General features: G+C 36.2%; 1 protein-coding gene across 4 annotated transcripts in view; it reads right to left on the reverse strand.

The window, feature by feature from the left end:
- DNAH11 (dynein axonemal heavy chain 11) overlaps window positions 1–20,066 on the reverse strand; it is a 139,143-nt gene that overhangs the window by 26,564 nt on the left and 92,513 nt on the right. For all 4 annotated transcript variants that reach the window (XM_083822446.1, XM_083822445.1, XM_083822447.1 and 1 more), the window contains 4 exons: window positions 12,608–12,745; window positions 8,977–9,034; window positions 6,368–6,476; window positions 5,772–5,882 (listed from right to left, as the gene is read on the reverse strand). In XM_083822446.1, the coding sequence (XP_083678572.1) occupies window positions 5,772–5,882; window positions 6,368–6,476; window positions 8,977–9,034; window positions 12,608–12,745 (416 nt within the window). The remainder of the gene's footprint in view (window positions 1–5,771; window positions 5,883–6,367; window positions 6,477–8,976; window positions 9,035–12,607; window positions 12,746–20,066) is intronic.

Consider the following 20,066-nt stretch of genomic DNA (forward strand, 5'->3'; position numbering starts at 1 on the left):
ATGGTGTGCTGAAAGCACTTCTGCATTTCACCAAGGACCAGGATGGAAAGGCAGTCACTTATGATACACTGCAAGTGAATTCCTAAGAATAACTTAATGCGACTGGTCCTAGGAAACCCATGACTCTACAAGACAACATTGGATGTGTGCACACTGTATACTAATTCAATGCAAACTACTGGAGATGAGCATTCCTGTCTTGTGCTTGCATAGTAGCCACATTCAGCTAGATACATTCAGCCAAACGGTTTTGTCCTTCAGGTAATTCAGCCTTCCTTAGATAGAGCTGAATTCACCGTTCAGTTCTGCAACTTGGATTTCAATTCCAACACTGTGGTCCCTTCATACCATTGTAAATTGGCTACAGCTGTAGAGAATGATGCACTAGAGCTTGACACAGAGCAATTTTGCAGTACCTTCAACACACACATACACAAAGGCAAAAGACAGAAGCAGAGATCTGACAAAAGGTGACTTTCAGTTTGCTTTGCTAGTGGAAACACTTTACTAAGACAGTCACATTACATTCCAGAAGGTCTATGTAGTGATATAATAAGCTTTCAAGTTCTGGATTCAAGTACTTACTTTATGGGTTCTCAGTTCACAGGACCAATAAATTACCAAGTTCTTTGATTATCATCTATGAAAGGCAAAAACTACATAATGACTCAGTTGGTTTTATTACTGCTGCTATTCTAGGTTTTCTGTTAATTACAGATCTGGGAAAAATAAATGTTTTGTTATTGTTCTCACACGGTTCAAGGAGTATAAGCAACAACTATTTAGACAACTGCTTCATTTTTTTAAATGAAATGCACCCATTTAAAGGTTGACTCTGGTTTCTGAAGAAATGCAGCAGGTATAGGCACTATTTATGGAAGCCCTTGATAGAAGACATAGCAAAAAATTTACTCCAAAGAAATAACCCAAAGTAGATTTTGTCTTTAGTAAATTTTTCTTCTTAATCTCCTATTCCACCAGCAGAGGCTGCTAGAATGGACTGAATTAATGTACCATTCTAGTTAGGAAAAAAAAAAGTATCTCTCTGTTATTTAAGAACATGCAAAGTAAATTAAAGAGAAATTCTTATCTGCTAGTGTTTTCCTGCCAAAACACTCATAGATCTTGAAAAAATGGATTAAGAGATTTGAAAGGGGTTTCCAAAGCACTTTTAAAATCCTGTGTAAATTTTAAGGAATAACTGAGTTTTAGCAAAAACAAATATTTAGAATGAATATATTGCAGAAGCTTACACATGCAGCAAACTCTCGTCTGTGAGAAGTCTAGGAATGAGTCTGCCAAAATCTGAGTTACCAGCACAAAGAACTGCTTTTCCCTTGTCACATACTGCCTAAGGAAACAATGCCTAGGACTTTCAAAAAGAGCATCTGATGAAGATGAAAAAAATCTTCAGCATTCAAACATGACCTCGTATCATGAAATGGCTTGAGTTTATGCAAACACTTTTCTGAGCAAACATTTTCATGCACTCAAAATTAAAAAGAGTACCTTTCAGGGTGGATGTTCTCCAAAACATGCTGTGACTCTAAATGGCAAAAACTAGGATAGCTTCCTATAAATAAATGTTTTGTATCAGCTCAGCGAGAATGAAAAGAAGTGATAAATTCTTGGACAGAAAAGGAAAGGGAAACAATATTTTTCTGTTTGAAGAAAGAGGGATAAACACATTTTCCAAAGGAGCCTTCTTTCACTTCCTGCTGCTTAAAATTAAAAGCTTCTGGAAAAGACTTTCAAACTCCAACAAGTAACGTAGAGAAAGCAGTTGAATAAATCAGGTGAAAACAAGTGCAGAATGGAGCTGTTACTAGGCAATCTCAGTAGGCAAACTGTGTAAGTTGGTCAAACTAGTTCAGTTGGAAAATGCTGCCTTAAAGTTGCACAGCTGGCGAGACGTTCAAGGCAAGGAAAGCTATCCCTGTGGAGAAACCAAAGGAATTGTCTTGCTGTGCGTGTGCATGAATAATAGTCATGCCTCATAAGAATGGAAACTTGTTAATACAAGCTACATTTGCACACAAATCAAATTTCAATACATCTTAAATAACCCTGAATAACCTAATCTTTCAACTGAAGAAACATGACTACCACTTTGTGAAGGTGCAGAGTAGATGAGTGGGTATAACAGTTCATATGGTGCATGCAGGGTCTTATGAACAACAAATTTATTCCTCTACCATCTCCCATATGAGTCAAAATGATATTGATCTGTACAGTTAAATGCCTACATCCAGTTATCTCCAAAACAGTGGTTCTGGGGAGATGGCATAGGAATTGCAGAGATAAATTACAGTGATAAAACTCTTTGGTCTGTCCAGACCAAATCTATTCAATGGCACCACTTCTCTTTCTGAACTAGCAGGTTAGTGCCAAAAAATCTGTACAGAATTGGCACCTGTTTACTTCCATGCCTTGATTTATCTGCTCCACTAGATCTCAGTACGTGCATTCTGAATCACTTTTGGATACCTTGCTATTAAGACCTAATTTCTCCCCCCCCAATCCCCGGTTATGCCTTTCATGGTTACATACAAACATGTACCACAACAGATAGTTATTGAAATTATTTTATTCACTTTTGTCTTTTCTCAATCCTCTCAGAAAATATACTAAATTATTTTAATAATCATCTTAGCAATTTTTAGCCATTGTCAACATCAGGTCACAGCCTAATATATATTAAGACCCATTGAGCAGGTTTGCAGGTCCAGAAACCTGAACTAAACTAAAATACTCAAGCTTCAACACCTAAAGCTTCTTAGGCTTCTAACTCTTAACTAAAGCACTCAAGTAAAAAGTCTGATTTGCAGAGATAACAAGTAACTGTAGTTCACACTATAATCACCCAACTTTTGAGAAAAATGTAAATTCATACATATATCTGAAGTTCTCTGAAGCTCAGAATCCCTTTTGCAGGTTTCATTCAAAAACAATACCAGAAGCTGATGTTACAGAATATCAAGGAGTCTGACACAAGAACGATCTTGGTAAACAATGTGGGGAGGAATATAATTTTATGAAGTTGCTTCACAGATCAGCAAGTTCTCTAATATGCAGGCTAGTAAATTTGCTTTGGAAGGAGTACAAGCTGATAAATCTCCCTAGCTATGCTTTCTGTCGATTAATATGATAAGATATATTTTACTTAAAATTAGGATTGTCTGAAGCTCAGTGGATTTAATTATTTGTAATTATCCAGTTGTTGTCAGTATGTGGCCATTTTATGACAGTGGTATCTACTGTGTGGGTCAGGTTCAACTGTATATCTTTTCAAACACAGAATTAATGTACTATTGATGAAACCATTACTAGAACCAAATTAAAGTCTGGGCTGATGTATTGGTCCACAGGGTGCTGTCAGACATGAAAGGAGTAATTAGTATTCATTACTTCATACTCTGCAACATTCCAATTATTAATGAACTTCAACTGCTGGACTGCACCATATCTATCACAAATCCCTTTCTAGTCTTTCTTTATTAGGAAGAAAAAAAAAATCCAAAGTGCCTGACACAACTACTAAGATAAACAAATAACAGAAATTAATCCAGAATGAGGAAAACTCTGTTTATTTGGTAATAAAGGGGTGTATATATTACTATTGCCCCACAGAGGAGACCTGCTACATCTTCAGTGAGCAATGGAACATTAGGTCACGTAATGTTGCTAAAATATTCACACAAAGAACTTATATTTGTATCACAATAGCTTCATGCTTGTGTGAGTGTGTACTGGTCTGCTGTGCTACATGGAAACCTCTGCTGAGTAAATGCAGATTTCTATTGCTGGGCCCCCCGTCCTCTTCAGTCCAACTTTTTTTCTACTGTTTTACATCCCTCTGTCTTGTGCCTTAAGCCTTGTTATACCTTGCAATCTGACTCTCATCTCTCTTTTAGACCAGTATAATTCTAATTTTCAGTAGAATGTCTTCACTGGAGATTCTGAAAATGAACCTATATGGTCTTACATTGAAGTACTTCAAATACTATTGCCATTACATAGAAAGGCAACAATAAAGAATCATTTCAAGAGGACATACTGCAGGGTAAGAGTGTATCGTCCAGGAGCTTCAAGTATTCACAGAGATGTGAGCTGTTACTTAAATTTACTGTGTGAACATCAAAGCCTCAAATTCTGGAGGAAGGAGGAAGGAGAAAAGCTCGAGTAATCTCTCCAAAACTAGAAATCAGTTTTTATTTAATATATCTTTCATATTTTCTCTTTGAAAAATCACAGTCTGTGCAAGTAGTCTAAATGCTCTTCGAGTAACATTTGAGAATGATCCAGGAGTGCTTCAGGGGTACCTCTGATTTTTTATTAGAATAAGCATCATATTCTCAAACTTGAAAGATCTAGTTCATGAATATGTTATTTGAAAACAGGAATAGAGCAGAAGAATACTTTAAGTCTTAAAAATAAATCCACATTTGAGTGGAGAAGATAACACAGCATTTCAGTTCACCGGATGAGGTATTTAATGAGGTTTATCAGGTTTACTCTCACGCTACCAAAAATCAACATTATTCTTTAGGCTGACAGCTGCATTGGAGACTCAACACTGGAAGCTTTCATGAAAAGTGATGGAAGAGAGTACAGACTAAAATGCTCTTGCACCAAGTGCTTGAGTACAAACTCAATTACTTCTCCTATTATCATCCCTGAAAATGTATCTAGAGGTACCTTAACTAGATCACAGGAAATATTTTTGATGATGTGTTCTAAACATTTTGACAACAGATGGGATTTGCAGCCAGCCCCTGAAAAGGACAGAATACTATGTCTGACTGCTTATCTGGTACCATCTACACTCCTGCCACAGCAATTTCAGAGAGGGAAGACGCAACAAACTCAGTTGTGTGTTACCTGGTTCGAACATGTATCTTCCACTTGAATACCCACCTCCAGACCTCTGGGCTGGAGCTCACAGGGCTGTGTTGCTGCCATCAGGAGTGAGAGTTTGGGACAGGCTCTGTCCTCAGACACTGCATAAGAAATGGGGCATGTGACTTTTGTTGACAACAGACTAGGTTTCTAGGTAAAGCTGAAGAGACATTAACACCACCACTATGTCTGCCTCAAAGGATTTGAGGGCACTGTCAACTGGATTGGTTTGACACTCAGGGCACTGGCAATCATAGCAACCAAAAACCGGCTGCTCATCTCTGCCCCATGTTGTAGCACTTCAGTTTTGCCTCATCAGCCTTTTATTTTATTTATTTATTTTTAAACCAGTTCCTTGATTTATTTCATGGGTTGGCCCAACAAACAGCTATGGCAACACACTGCAAAGTGGAGGTATGGTTTCCTTAAGCTGATATTCCAGCTTGAAAATCCTATATATTGTTACATCCAAATCTAGCCTGTCATTTCCAATACTTTCCCATTTTCTATAGATGCCTAAAATGGAAATCAAGAAACATGTATTATATTTTGGCTCAGAAGAAACGAAAATACCTTTATACTAAAAAAAAAAAAAAAATTTAACATTTTCAATGTGGGTTGAGAAAACTCTTATGCATGTCTATATTGTATTTCTAGTCCAATTTGAGAATTGAGAAAATAATTTTGTTATCTAATCAGATGCAGATACTAACATTTTAATATTTACTTATCAACAGTTTTAAAGCATAGCATTTTAAAAAGGAATAAATAACTTCATGAAGTGTTATGAAACAGTAAGCAAAAAGTAGAAAATCAAAGCATTGTAGATCCAGTCATCATGGAAAAATTCTAATTACTCAAGCTATACTTACCTTCCCTTTTTAACTGTATGCCTTCCAATCAGGAGATCAGGCATGGGATCAATAAAATCACCATGGTTTTGATTAGTATAATCTCTCCACAAGACAAAGGTCTTCAGAAAACTTACCATGAAAAAAATATATCAAATATTAGATAAATGATCCTTATAGAAAGACAACTATAATAGAATTGAAGAAGCTTTTCTGAAAGAGCTTGGTTAAACCATACAAAACTGTTTGGACTTTCTCAGTTGTTAAGAGTTCTATATCTTTGAGTTCGATACATTTATGTCATTTCAAATGAAAAATGTACTGTTTCAAACAGAAAATGATATTATGGATAAATAAGCTGCAGTGCTGTAATATCTCAAGTCTTCAAGTAAACACATTCCAAGACGCATCAATCCCTTACAAAACTTAGAGGAACTTCGGGGTAGTGAATGCAAAAGACGATCCTTCAGCATGCACAATACCCTTTCTGTCCTACATGTATGACTTTAAGGTCAGCTCTGTATTTAGTCTTTATCTATTTAATTCCCTGTTGCTGGGGATCTATCATAAAAAAACAGCACTTGCAGTGTGTTAGAATGGTGGCATTTTCTGCTGACATCCGATCAGCAGGCAGTCCCTTGTTACTCCATGTTGTAGTCGTAGCATCATCCGTCAATGTGGCAATTGGGTCCAGGCCCTCCATCACAGGAACAGGAACCTTTGAAGCTGAGTGAAATATAATAAACCAGTCAGGTTACCAAGCAGCAAGGCATGACTCAGTGCAACACACAAGATAGAGCTAGGCTGATATAAATTAAGATTTTCTAGGCAGGAAAGTAAGGAGGACCTCCGTAAACTATCAGATGCAAAATAACATACTAGGAAATGTGATGAGAATCAGTTTATTTTATTTATCTTGGGTTTTAAAAGATGTGTTTTCATTTAAGACATTTAATTCATAAAATATATTTGATAAAGTAAACCCATACATTATAAATTTCAGTGTATCTAGATTCTGATATTGCAAATTTCATGCTCAAGTATGCTCTTGAGCAGGTATTTCTGGTATATAAATGTGTATTTAATAGCACAAAAATTACAAAGAGGATTCCCCTGGGATCTTATTAATACAGCTCAGCTATGTGTTAACGAGGTCACCTTCAAAACTTATAAGAGAGGGCAGAGGCAGCCCTGTGTAGCACCAGCAGCAGCCCTCATGTGAGTGCCTGCTCACTGAGAAGGAAGCTGTGAGCTCCATGCACACTAAAGCAGTCATCAGACAGCCCCCCTTGCTGGATACCAACATATTACTGGTTTTTACTGGTAGCCCCTAATTTTTCCATACTGAGATAAAGGAAAAACTCTCACCAATTCCTTCACCACATTATCCCAGGCTTCCCTATTTCTCATTTCTGGATTGAATTCTAAAAACATAAATTAAAGGAAATAATAGCGTAATCCATATTTGTCTATCTTCAGCACCATTCAGAGGTGTTTTAAATACTCCTGTAAAAAATTTCCTCCTCATTACACATGTATAGTCCTTAGTACTGGCTTGTAGATTTGAGATTATCTTAAAAGTGCACCCTAAAATCAAAAAACATGAAAATGTGATGGTTATTTAATAAAGAAAATTATTTCTTCTATTTAAATTGAGCCAAATTTTCACATTAACATTAATAATAATAGAACAATATATCCAGTGCAGTTTCTGTGGCACAAATGTCATAGTTAGCATACTAGGAAAACAATTGGCTAAACCCTGATTCTAATCACAGAGTCCAAAATAAACTTAACGTTTGATGAACTTGCTGAAAATCCAAGCACAAAAGCACTAGACAGACATCCCTGCAAATATTTGACATATTAATTCCCTGCATATAATAATTTATTTATATGTACCAAAAGACGGACAATGTTCTTTCTTTTATTCCTGCACTGCAAGGAAAGCACTACGTTCAGCTCCATGAGCTGAAATACTTCCTTGTGGAAAAACCTAGCATTGGAGTACTATTAGAATTTCTAATACACATTTTGACACAATGCAAGAAATGTATTTTAGTATACTGATACATCTACTGTCCTTACATATGCACAAAATGGATACTTTGTGACACAGAACTAGTTGGTATTCTTTCTAAAAATTACTATTAATGATCATCTGTTTTTAACATCACTTCCTACATGCTTTTCTCTCTTCGTTTACCACTCTTCTCCACCTTTAGGAAAACAATCAAATCTGAAAGGAATTACTTTATTTCAATACTTTTCAGTGAAAGCATCTTAAAAAATACGAAGAGTATGAACTATTTTTATTTATAAAGGTGTTCCATCCATGTGAGGAGATTCTTAAGAGAGTAAAGAATGATGTTTGTTTCCAAGGCCCCACTAGTGAAAACAAATAAAGAGAGGACATTTTTCCTCACACAAATTGTTAAACTCTTGCAAAACAAACAAACAAACAAACAAAAAACAAACAAACAAAAAAAACTGCAAAGAGATGTCATTGACTGCTGAACTTGTGAAGCTTGGATTTGGCTTTAAATATGTATTTCTAGAGCGTCCTCAGGCAGATCAACTCATTTGTGTGCCTTAACTTTGCGATTTGAAATAGGGGAAAGCATTCCACCCTTTACGTGTTTGAGAGAATCCACCACATTGATTGTGATACAATACTGTGATTTGTGGCACATGCAAAATATGAAGCAAGCCAGTCAGGAGCACTTAGAGCAGCGAGGAGGAAAGGAACATGTCCAGAGCTTCATGAAGAAGGATTAGCGAGGAAGACACAGTGACAGAGCTGTGAAGATGGTGACATGAGAACATCCTAGTACAGAGTGTACAGAAACAGAAGCATTTGAAGAAATTTCAGGCTACTCATACCGCATTATGCTATAGCCATACTATATGAGCAATGTTAAGAGAGATGAAGCAGCAGCAGCTGGTGAAATAAGGTACAAGGCATATATTTAAGAGGCCAAGGAGTGAGAAAAATGTGCAGAGACAACTCTAAGAGTTAGAGCCGGTCTGCATTTATTGAATACTGTCATGGTTTCCTCCACGTATGGAGAAAGGAGCATTATGCAATACATGCACTGCTTGGAGCTGAAAAGCTAAACAGAATAGGTATCTCTACATTGCTATCAGTATTCACAGCATTTGCTATTACGCAGGTGTCACAAAGAGCAGAATTTCACATGGAGAATTGGAAAGGGAAGGAACTTACTTTTTCTTACCCCTCTCTCTTCCATTCCCTTCAAAATAACGAGCAAAATATATATGTACTAGAAAACAAACAGACCGCAATAGGTATTTTATAGACACTTTTAAATATGGTCAATAATCAATAAAAATATTTCACATTTGTGAAAAACAGTGACTTTAGGAAACCAGACCCTTCACTGGAGACTTACATTTTGTACATTTATTTATTTATTTATTTATTTACCACTTGTGGCTTTAGAAAGGGAATTCAGAAATGTTCCATCAATTCCTGGAGAGATGGTTTTGTGAAGGGTCCAAAGTAAGACACACATGCTGCTGCTAACATGACACCACCACATAAAGTTTTCTTTTGTGCTTTGAGGTTTTCAACAAATTGGCTCCAATGCACATTTTCAAACTGCAAAGCCAAATTAGAAAATGACAGCTCCTGAACAACTTAGAAGTGACAGAACATTTAATCTCCATGTTAAATAAACAAAAGCACTATAGGAAATGTACTTTGCCAGTGAGGGATAAACTTCCTAAGGCCATAAGGCTGAAAACAATCTGTGCTTTCTGGTGGCAATTTGAACCCTTTGAATCTGAAAAATTAGAATGGAGCTCTTCATCAAAAGCATTTTATGTCATTTCCCCCCCCCCCCCTCCCCCAGCTAATTGGTGCTTTTGTTTAGGGCAGGTACAGTACAGCAGACATACTGCAATATTGGCAGCATCTGGTATGCTGCTGGCAGCTACAGCATGGCAGTGGGGCTTTGTGCAATCATTTCCAGCCAGATTCAGAAGTCAGCATAAGGAAAGAAGACTACTAGTAAAAAAAAAATAATAATTAAAAAAAAAGTTTAAAGCTGTTTCAACATCAACAAGGATGTGGCTTATACTTTTATTTATTTATTTTTTATTTTTTTCCCCAAGAATGGGGCAGAGAAAAAGAGTTTCTATATTTTTTCCTCTTATTTGTCTGGCTTGTTTTACCTACGAGTTCCAGAAATTTTACTGAGCTAAGAGCTGTAATGATCTGGAATTCACAAACTTTACCTTCTTTCTGATACTTGCACCTATACCAATTATACTTGTGAGAGAAAAAATGAATGATTGTCAAATACTTAAAAGAAATACATAGGAAGAACAGGCCACCTTTAAGCATAAATGAGACTGACTCTTATTTCATGGGACATTCATTTTTCAGAGTGATGACTAATCAAAATGTATTTTTCCAGTCTTTTATATGATCTAATCAAAATCAGTGAAAACCATGGAATAGAAAGCATCCCCCATAGTTTCTTTCATTAAAAAAAATAAATTTCTATGTGTACAACAACAAACAGAACTGTTAAACTTGATATTTATTCCATCTATGTTTTTCAGAAAATCAGAAATATTTACTAAAATGGTTAACCAGAAGATTCAAGCTCTTCTAGTATAAAGTGGGAATATAAAATATCCACTAAAGAAATTGAATTATCTTTAAAATTCAGTGCTTAAGAGTTAGCATTTAAACTTTTCACAGTAAAAATGCAGGAACTCAGTATGTGAAGGCTTCCTAAACCCCAGTTATGTCCAAAAGAGATACCCAGCAAATGACAAGTAAAGGGCTACTCCTATTGAAAGCTCTAACAACAATCTTTGTAAGGTAGCGGTTTTGTTTTAAAGTATTTTAGACATCCATTTTTCCTACAGAAGTCATTGGATTCTTCTTTAAATCATTAAATGAATGCAACAAGACAATAAATCCATTAATTTACAAGAAGGCTTTTGATTTATCCATTCTCTCTTCTTGTTGTCACTGACTGGTAAGTCATAAACAATAAAGAGCACCCACCTCATTCTCCAAAATAGCTTTGAAATTTGAAGATTTACTAAACACAGAATGATCGTCTATTTAAATCTTCAGTAATTTTACCATACCGTCCAAGCACCATAAATCACTAGTGACATTGGCTAACAAGGGTTTAAGAGTTGGAACATGCAGTGTAATAAATTTCCAGACAGTTAAAAATCACTGTAATTTTATTCTAATGCATTATAGATTGCCTGTAATGTCATCCTGGCCGGGGTGACCCATTTCTAATTTTGAACAGCTGTTCAGCTCGGGAGTTAGTTAATGATTAAATATAAATTGCCTGATTTATTAGTCTGAATGGTTGAGCTTCCAGGTCAATGCTATATAGACAAAATCATCAGTCTTGATGCTTTTCAGAAGTTAACTGTCTCCTGTTCTAGTCAAAAAGAATTTATTCTCAGCAGAAAAGATGTGACATTCTCAATTAATCCTTTTAAATATTTTCCCCTTAACTTACACAATAAGATTGCTAATAAAACCTCATCTTGGAGAAAAACTTTTAACCATGCATAAACATTCAAAACCCAAGACTCAGAGACTACCTATAGGCAAGAGCCATTGGCTTCCACAGGGTGTCTAAAGGCTTTGAGGGTCTGCAGGGTCAGGCCAACAGTGACTGATTAAGGCATCTTGAGACAAACAGAAATTCTCATATGCAGAAAACAACACTACACATCACTGACTTCACTGCTTTTTCTATCAAAACAAAGATTATTCACATGCTTTAAATTTCTAACTATACTTATTTTAGAATCACGTATAAAAAATTGATGTCTTTTTATATTATTATTATTATTATTAGTTCTATATTCCTACAATGCTTTTCTTCTAAACTGATTTAATCTTTTTAATTGCTAAATTCTGCTGAGAGATTTGCAGAAACAAAAATGTGCTTTCTAAGATCACAGAAAGAAAAGTCACAGGAATCTTATGAAATCCAAGTTAAAACATTTAAGAAAAAATTATTCAGACTGCTGTGGAAACTCATGTAGTAGTGTAGTTATTCTTTGTAATTTTAATTTAGTGTTATTTATATTTATCCATCAAAAAAGGATTGTTAAAATTCTAGATGATGAATCAAGACAGCACGATTTCTGTAAAGACTTTGGAGAGGATGCACAGCAATGCTGTGGCTGACTTGAATGGTTAGTGACCATTAAATAGGCACGTGTTAGCTTTAATGATGTTTGTCTACAAATAAAGGTAATAACCACATTGAAATATGTATAATTTTAACACAAATGCATTTCATTCTTATTTAAAAATGAATAGTTTCTGCAAAAGGGAAAAAAAAAAGGAAGCAAACAGCAAGTATCTGATTGGTGCCTTCTACTTATTTACAATCTAAAGTGCAGTGGGGGCAGACGCAGGGCAACTCCATCCTGACCTAGAGGATTATTCAGTCTTTCTGCTCGTTAACTAGAGGCTGCCCAGACTGTCACAATGTGTTCTCAGTTGTATATAAATGTGGTGACTTAGTTATCGAGATTTCTCCTTAGCAATCTCGCCAATATCAGCCATTCAGTAATACCTGTGGGTTTTTGTTTTTAACAGGAAATGCAGAGTAGTATTTCTCAGGTGTGGTGCAGCACATTTTATTCCTCAGAATTTTATTTTTATTGTTTTTTTATTTTTCCTTCCATTTAAATTATTTCTAAGGAGGGTCATCTTGTTGCCTGTCACCCAAGATTTTTTTCCATGCTCTATCCTCAAAATTTAACTTCATGTTTAACAAAACACTTCAGATATTTCAAAACTCACACTACGCAGAACATTCAGGAAATCTTCTTACCTCAAGGCCCTTGACCAACACTTCAGCCAGCTCAATAGTTTTGGTTGGTTGGTTGACATCATCTTGACATCGGACTTTCTCTGCAACTGCTTTCTCAAATGATGAAGCTGTGAGTTTACACAGATTGCCACCCAGGATCTATTTTGAAAAAGGATGGGTAAAGTGTTATAGCTTAAGGTTGCTTTTTGTTTTTGTTGTTTTGTTTTTGTTTCAAATAACATATGAATGACAATACTAGTAGATAGCACCTTTAAGTCTGAAGGATACAAACTTCTGAGGAAAGGTTTATTGCACTTTGTTCTTTCTACAACTCCTGGCACAAGATAAATAAAAACAATGGAGAACAAAACCATAATTAAAATCCCTTAAGAAATATTTATTTAAATGATGTAGATTAGGTGTTTGGAGATGATTTTAAGAAGGGAAATATTTCTGCTAGATGACAATGATCTGTATTATTGCAGAATCTGGAGATCCCAGACAGAACTGCAAGTTTATTGTGCTAGATACAGTACAAGTGTCCTAGGACATTGTAACTATGCTCTGTGCATTCTGTGTCATTTAAAATTGTACCAGTGAGAAAAAAAAATGCAAGAAGACACATTATTATTATTATTATTATTATTATTATTATTATTATTATTTTATGGAGCCTGATGGCATAAGGAGATCCAGCAGTTTGCTAGTGGGCAGACAGGATGGCTTTACTAGTGGTAGGAAAGAAGGCAGATGTCCTGTATGACGATCCACACTTGAACCACGGCCTTATGCACTCTGCTCAAAAGACAGCAACGTGCCATCTCTCTGCTTTCAGAGATTTCCTACCAAATGCACCTGAACTCAGTATCAGCCACAGCTGCCATATAACAAGGCTGCAGAATTTAACCAGATTTGCTTAACTGAGCACATAGGATGACATGGTATTGTTAGATAAAACATCTAATATAAATATATTTTTCTGTTAGCACCTATATAACTATGTCAAAAGACACTTAGAACAGGAGCTATCTTTTTATTGTTGCTGAAGTTTCAAGAACCTGTCCACCTGAAGAAGTCTAAGAAATATGGTAATAATCAGTCAAGAGTAGTCAACAGGAGAGGGAAAAAGAAAAAAAAGCAGAAGTTTCTTCTGGTTGTAAAAAATAAAAACGACAAACTATTGCTTTTGTTCATAAAAAGAATAAACAAGAGGAAAAGCATGGCCACTGTATTTATTTGTTTTTCTGTCATCAGAAGATAAACATTTCCATTGTTTCCTACTCAGAATTAAAAAGAGACTCCTTTCCAGCTCAGCAAACTGCTTTGTTTCTCTAGAGGAACTACAGAACTAAGGATGGTAATTTCCACTTTAGAAGAAAAAAATTCCATCTCAGGTTTAATGGAAGAATAGCAGCCAGAGCAAGGAGCGCATAGCTCCACGAAGCTTTCCCACAGCTTTCTATTTTATTTTATTTTTTAAACACAGGTACTATTACTTACAGCATTCCAAGTTTGCCTGCACAACAACACAGACCTGACCATAGTTAAGATGCACCCATCCAAAGACTCCAGGCTCAGGTGGTAAATAGCAGGATAGATGGCAAGAACCTCCTACAGTGAGCAAAACAGCAAGGTCTGTTGCAATTTTTTTGGGCCATAATATTCTCCTATATCAGAGCACTTTCTATATCATGACCTTTGGATGGGCAAGGTGTTACAACAAAACACACCAATCCTGTTTGTCACTCTTTCATAGGATGTAACATAAAATTTAAGGGTGTCCTGGTTCCAGTTAGGACAGAGTTAATTCTCCTAGTAGCTGGTAGGGTGCTATGTTTTGGATTAGGATGAGAAGAGCGCTGATAACATGCTGATGTTTTAATTGTTGCAGAGCAGTGCTTACACCAGGCCAAGGACTTTTCGGCTTCTCGCTCTGTCCTGCCAGCGAGCAGGCTGGGGGTGCAGCAGGAGCTGGGAGGGGACAGACCCAGGACAGCTGACCCAAACTGGCCAAAGGGGTATTCCATACCATCTGGCGTCATGCTAAACAATATATAGGGGTGGCTGGCCGGGGTGGGGGGGCCGGCTGCTCGGGGATAGGCTGGGCATCGGTCAGCGGGTGGTGAGCAATTGCATTGTGCATCACTTGTTTTCTTACACATTATTATTGTTAATACTATTATCATTATCACTATTATTATTATTATTGTTATTATTATATTCCTGTCTTAATAAACTGTCTTTATCTCAACTCACTGGCTTCACTTTCCCGTTTCTCTCCCCCATCCCAGAGAGGGAGGGGGGAGGGTGAGCAAACGGCTGTGTGGTGTTTAGCTGCCGGCCGGGTTAAACCACAACAAAGGGTAACAACAGCAGAATTACATACTGCATTTTATATCCCAGTAATCTTTGGGATAATTCACATTTTAAAATCAGTTGTTACTGAGAAAGTTATTGCTGGGATCTATGCTCTCCATCTCAGAGCAGAGAGCCATTACTCTCCATACTGATCCTGCTTGGATTGTGCCCTTGCACAATTCTTTTCAGGCACAGAATATTTCACAGTATTCACGTGTCCACATGTAAAAATAGCGGTGGTAAAGTACAAATTACACAATCTTTCTGCAAAAGGGTTAACTTGGCCAAATGTTTTTTAGCCTTAACTCTAATAAGCATACTACTTCATCTTCTCTTTTATTTTTGCATGCAAGTCGTACTTCTTATATGTGAATGCAAAATCATAGTTTTCACAAATATTTTTAGTAGAAAACTACAGTCTCTAAAGATGGAAATCTGATTTCATTTCACTCAATATGCTTACAAACTAATTGTTCATGAAAAAAACTTTTTTTCTTTTCTATTTCCTAACCTGTTTTTCTTTCCATTTAGTGTAAATATATAGCAATTGTTCAACGGGATGGACAAATGTATGTGTTTGCATGTTTAAGTTTTAATATAAAATAAAGGATGTGTAGGCATCACCATCATCCTCAGAGTTATTTTCAGTCATCTTTAACACATTCTAAATATTTAAAAAACATACTGTATTAATATTAGTACTAGTTTGTGTATGTTTGACATTAAAAAAATGCTGTGACAATATTTATTACAATATTGCCCAAGTTTGATAAGAATTTAATTTGTCATTTAAAGATATATTCTGGAAGCCATGCAAAGTGAAAGGAGGTTAGTTTACTGTGCTGTCTAGGCTGAAGATGTATTATTGATTACTAACAGCTGCACCAATCATCATTACTGAAAATTGCTGCCCACAAAAACTTCCATATGAAAAATATGTATAACTCTCCTCTCTCTCCCTGCTAGAAGAAAGAAGCTGAGTTATGAGTCAGGGAGCACAGCACATCCGTGAATGCAGGAACAGACACTAACATCACTAACAACTGATACTCTGCCTTCAAAGTCTATTCTTTAGAAAATCAGAGAGAGGAAGATGGGAAAGAGACAGCTAAATAAATGACCAGAAGGAAAAGGGCAGGGAATGAATTGAAGGATAGGGGGCAACTGAATGTATGGATTGATGTCTGGATACTGATAAGAAAAACTTTAATGCCACTTTAATGTGGTGAATTGAAAGAGACAAGATAGAAGAGTAACTGGTTCATCACTCTTACTGAATTTGTTTAGCTCCAGAATGGAGAGGACTACTGGAAGGCTAGCATCAATAAACGACAAACAAAATCTCTATCTTTGCCGTACTGCTTGATTTGATGCAGATGCAAATGGATTTACACTGGTGGAGTACCTTCTTCCTGTGAGCTCTGCATACTGGCCTTGTACAAGCTTAAAAGAAATTTGGCTCCTCAGTGGACGGCTGATAGGTCAGCACAGCATGTCTGCTTCTGAAGAAGTAGCGTTGAGATGTAAACTTCCTGCAGATCAGATCCAGCCAGCAGGCAGCTCAGATAGAGAGAAATATATAAGAATGCCTGCACAGCACTTGTGACCTTCCTTCAGCATTAGAGGACTTTTTGTTTTTACAGGCTATGGACGCATACAACTGAAGTAAGGAACAGGAGCTTTCTACAGGCTAATGGTGCACATAGGGTTATCAGCAGCTAAGGTAAACAAAATCTAGGCACTGAGAAATGCCTCCATTGTACTTTGTTTTTCAGAATAAATACAAGTTTGCCTTCTCTGTATGCTCATTTCACAGACTCCCTTATACAGTGAGTTAAGATGCCTGATATGAACCACTTGGAACTGTTTGCACAGGACAGAGGTGCATATTACAAAATACTGAATCAAAATATTAAATGAAGAAGATCAAGAAGTTACCATGGTTGGAAAAATGGAGCTGATGAAAGTTTGCTAGATGTAAGTCCCTCTGAGAAAGAGGAAGACATTGGTGAATATTTATACAGCATGCTAACTCTAAAAATGGAAACCAGCAGAAAGTCAAGGTTTCATTCTGAACTTGTATCTTTTCATCAGCTAATCAAGGTTAATGCTGCTGCTGTACATAACAGACCTCACCTTGGGAAATTGTATTGAACATCATGTCCTTTAGCTTTGGGATTAATACAAGTTTCCAGCTGAGGAACTCAAGCTGATTTTAAATGTAAGGCTGGACACTACAGTTCCTCAATCACATATAGGATATTTAGTAGGAATGAAAAACTGCAGACTAAATTATTCCTTGTTGACCATGTTTTCTGTATGTTTAGATGGAGAAAAAAACTAAACCCTGAAAGCTACATGGAGGCTCTATGAAATGCCAGCTGTAACTATGGTTAAAACTAAACCAAGACTACTGTTGGATTTCATGGAATTAATGAATGTGAATTCTGTTAAAAAGCAGAACTGCAAAGGCAGGAAAGGACCCTGCTCTGTACCTACCAATCTGCAGGGTTCAATCCACCTACTGAACTTTATTAATGTTTCAGCCTGTCATTATCCTCAATCCTCTAGGTAGAAAACTGGGCACTAAAGACCGGATGTCAGTGGAAATGCATCTGTCAGCCATACAATTTTATTTTTTTTTTATATTTGAAACTTATTGGATTAACATTTTGTAAAGCAGGTGACACAGCCCCAGCTTCTTATAATTCCAGATGCTTAAACTTCCTGTTAAGATTTCTAGTTTTTTTTTTTTTAAAAAAAAGCTCTGTTGCATGCTAATTTACAACTTTGTTTTCATGTTTTCATCTACTTGCCAGTCCTGGGGAGAAAAAAAAAAAAAAAAGGCTTTTATACACATCTTCATGATACGTACTATGCTTTTATAGCCACGTTGCTCATTTCCAGTCTGGTACACAGCTATCAGATAGGGCATAATTTAAACATGTAATTAAAACTAAGTTACTCCAATCACTTTCAAGTCTTTTCTTTAAATGACATTTTAAATTCTCTCAACGAACAAGAAATTACACTCTTTCTATCAGTACAATAGATATATAAATCATCATTAGTCCAAGTACGCATAAGATTATGCACGGTATGCCCTATTTGGATACAGACTATGTATAGGTAAGTAGTTTGTAACTAATAAGCAACTTCAATCACTTCTTCAATCAGTACAGAAAGCAGCATGACAAACAAGTTGAGAACCCTATTGCCAGCTGGACTATTTGCAATACATTTGAACGATCATTTTGCATTGGTCTGTGCAAAGAATTGTGCTGTAATTGAAGCTTTTGAAGTAAAATATTTGGAGATTACATGGCAAAATATTACAAAATGAAGGATGTACATTTTTCTTGAGAGATGAGATATAACACGTGGACTGTGAGAAGCAAACAGACTTTTCTGGATAGGAATAATATACCTTCAAACCAAGATTTTACCAATATCCTCAGTAGTTAAATGGTAGATTAAAATCTGAATTATGGAAGTATATATATATATTTTTAAGTTCCTTCACGTATAAAAATTGAATCCTATTTTGCTATCTTCAGATTTCTGGACTCAGTCACAAAGCAAGTTTCTCTGAGTAAAATGTGTGCAGCGTTTTTTCACTATACCAAAACACCATTCTCTTACCTTTCTCTCTTGTTACAAATACATTTTAGCACACATTATTTACAAACTGCATAGACAAATATTTCTTTTTTATTCTTTTACTGAAACTTTTTTTTTTTTTTTATTTTTACAAAATATTATCAGATGAACCCCTGGAGGTTAGTGAACTAAAGTTCCAGCTCAAACCAAGCCTTCAAACTTGCATCTGGTTGAACTTGACTTTTCAACCTCATTGATTGATGAGGTTAAAAATGTCCAAGAATAATGAATGAACAATAATCAAGACGTATTCACAAACAGCTCATTTTTTTTTCCTTCCAATATACACTATTTTACATTTATCAACAGTGAATTTCACCAGCTCGGGCAGATAATGGTAGGACAAGGGGGAAAGCTTTTAAACGAAAAGAGGAGTAATTTAGATTAGATGTTAGGAGCAAATTCTTCACTCAGAGGGGGGTGAGGCACAGGAACAGGTTGCCCAGAGAAGCTGTGGATGCCCCATCCCTGTAGGTGTTCAATGTCAGCTTGGATAGGGCACTAGGCAACCCAGTCTAGTGTGTAGCATGCCAGGGGGGTTAGAACTAGATGGTTTTCAAGGCCTCTTCCAACCCAAACCATTCTATGATTCTATAGTACTCTCCATTCAATAGACTTGTGAGCTCAGGAGTTCATACTGTTATGAGTAATAGCTATTGGAGAATCACAAGTTATAGCTACTGCTCCCTAAAAATGTTCATCAAGTTGATCAGCTATTGTATGAATCAGTTATAAAAATAATACTTTTAACTGGAACCTCCCACCTTGTAAAAGGAAGCCTGTCTGAACTTGCACTATGGGTTGTATAAAGTAGTTAGGAAAAATACTCATATTAAATGACAACGTGTCAACTGCTAGCCTAACACAGGAAACAGATAACTGCAGAGGGAACTGCAGCTTTGTCTGTGGTGCAGAATTCTTCCCAGTAGGAACTCAGCACAGCTAAGAAAAAAACTGCTGCTAACCATCTCCAGCAAAATTTATGAAGAGATGAAAGGAGAAGTAAATAAATATGAAAAGACAGGACTAGACTCTAAGTTGGAAGCTTACTGAACAGCAAGATTCCTTAAAAAAGAGAAGGTGCTTTGAGATATGGCCAGGCAAGGAAAAAAATAAGACTCCATGAGTTTTAGGGGTGACTGCTGTGTATTAAAATTAACAATAAAAAAAAAAATATAAGAAAACATTAATGGCATTTTTGTCCAAAAAGTATTTGCACTTAATAGACATACATTGCTATAGATGTGTGAAATAATAAAAATGATTTTTCAGTCAAGCTATTTTTTAGTGTAGATACAAGCTTCATTAGTGCGGATGCGCTTTGAACTGAATAGGCAACTTCAAGGTTACAAGGCTGTATAACATATTGTACAAAATACATGTTGTACCAGAAGAGGAAAAGAAATGAATGCTATCTTTGCTTAACCATTCAATCTGAATCTCCTTCAGAACAAGAAAAGCT

Source organism: Anser anser (genome assembly GCF_964211835.1).
Source record: "Anser anser genome assembly, chromosome: 2".
In the NCBI taxonomy this organism is placed as follows: Eukaryota; Metazoa; Chordata; class Aves; order Anseriformes; family Anatidae; genus Anser; species Anser anser.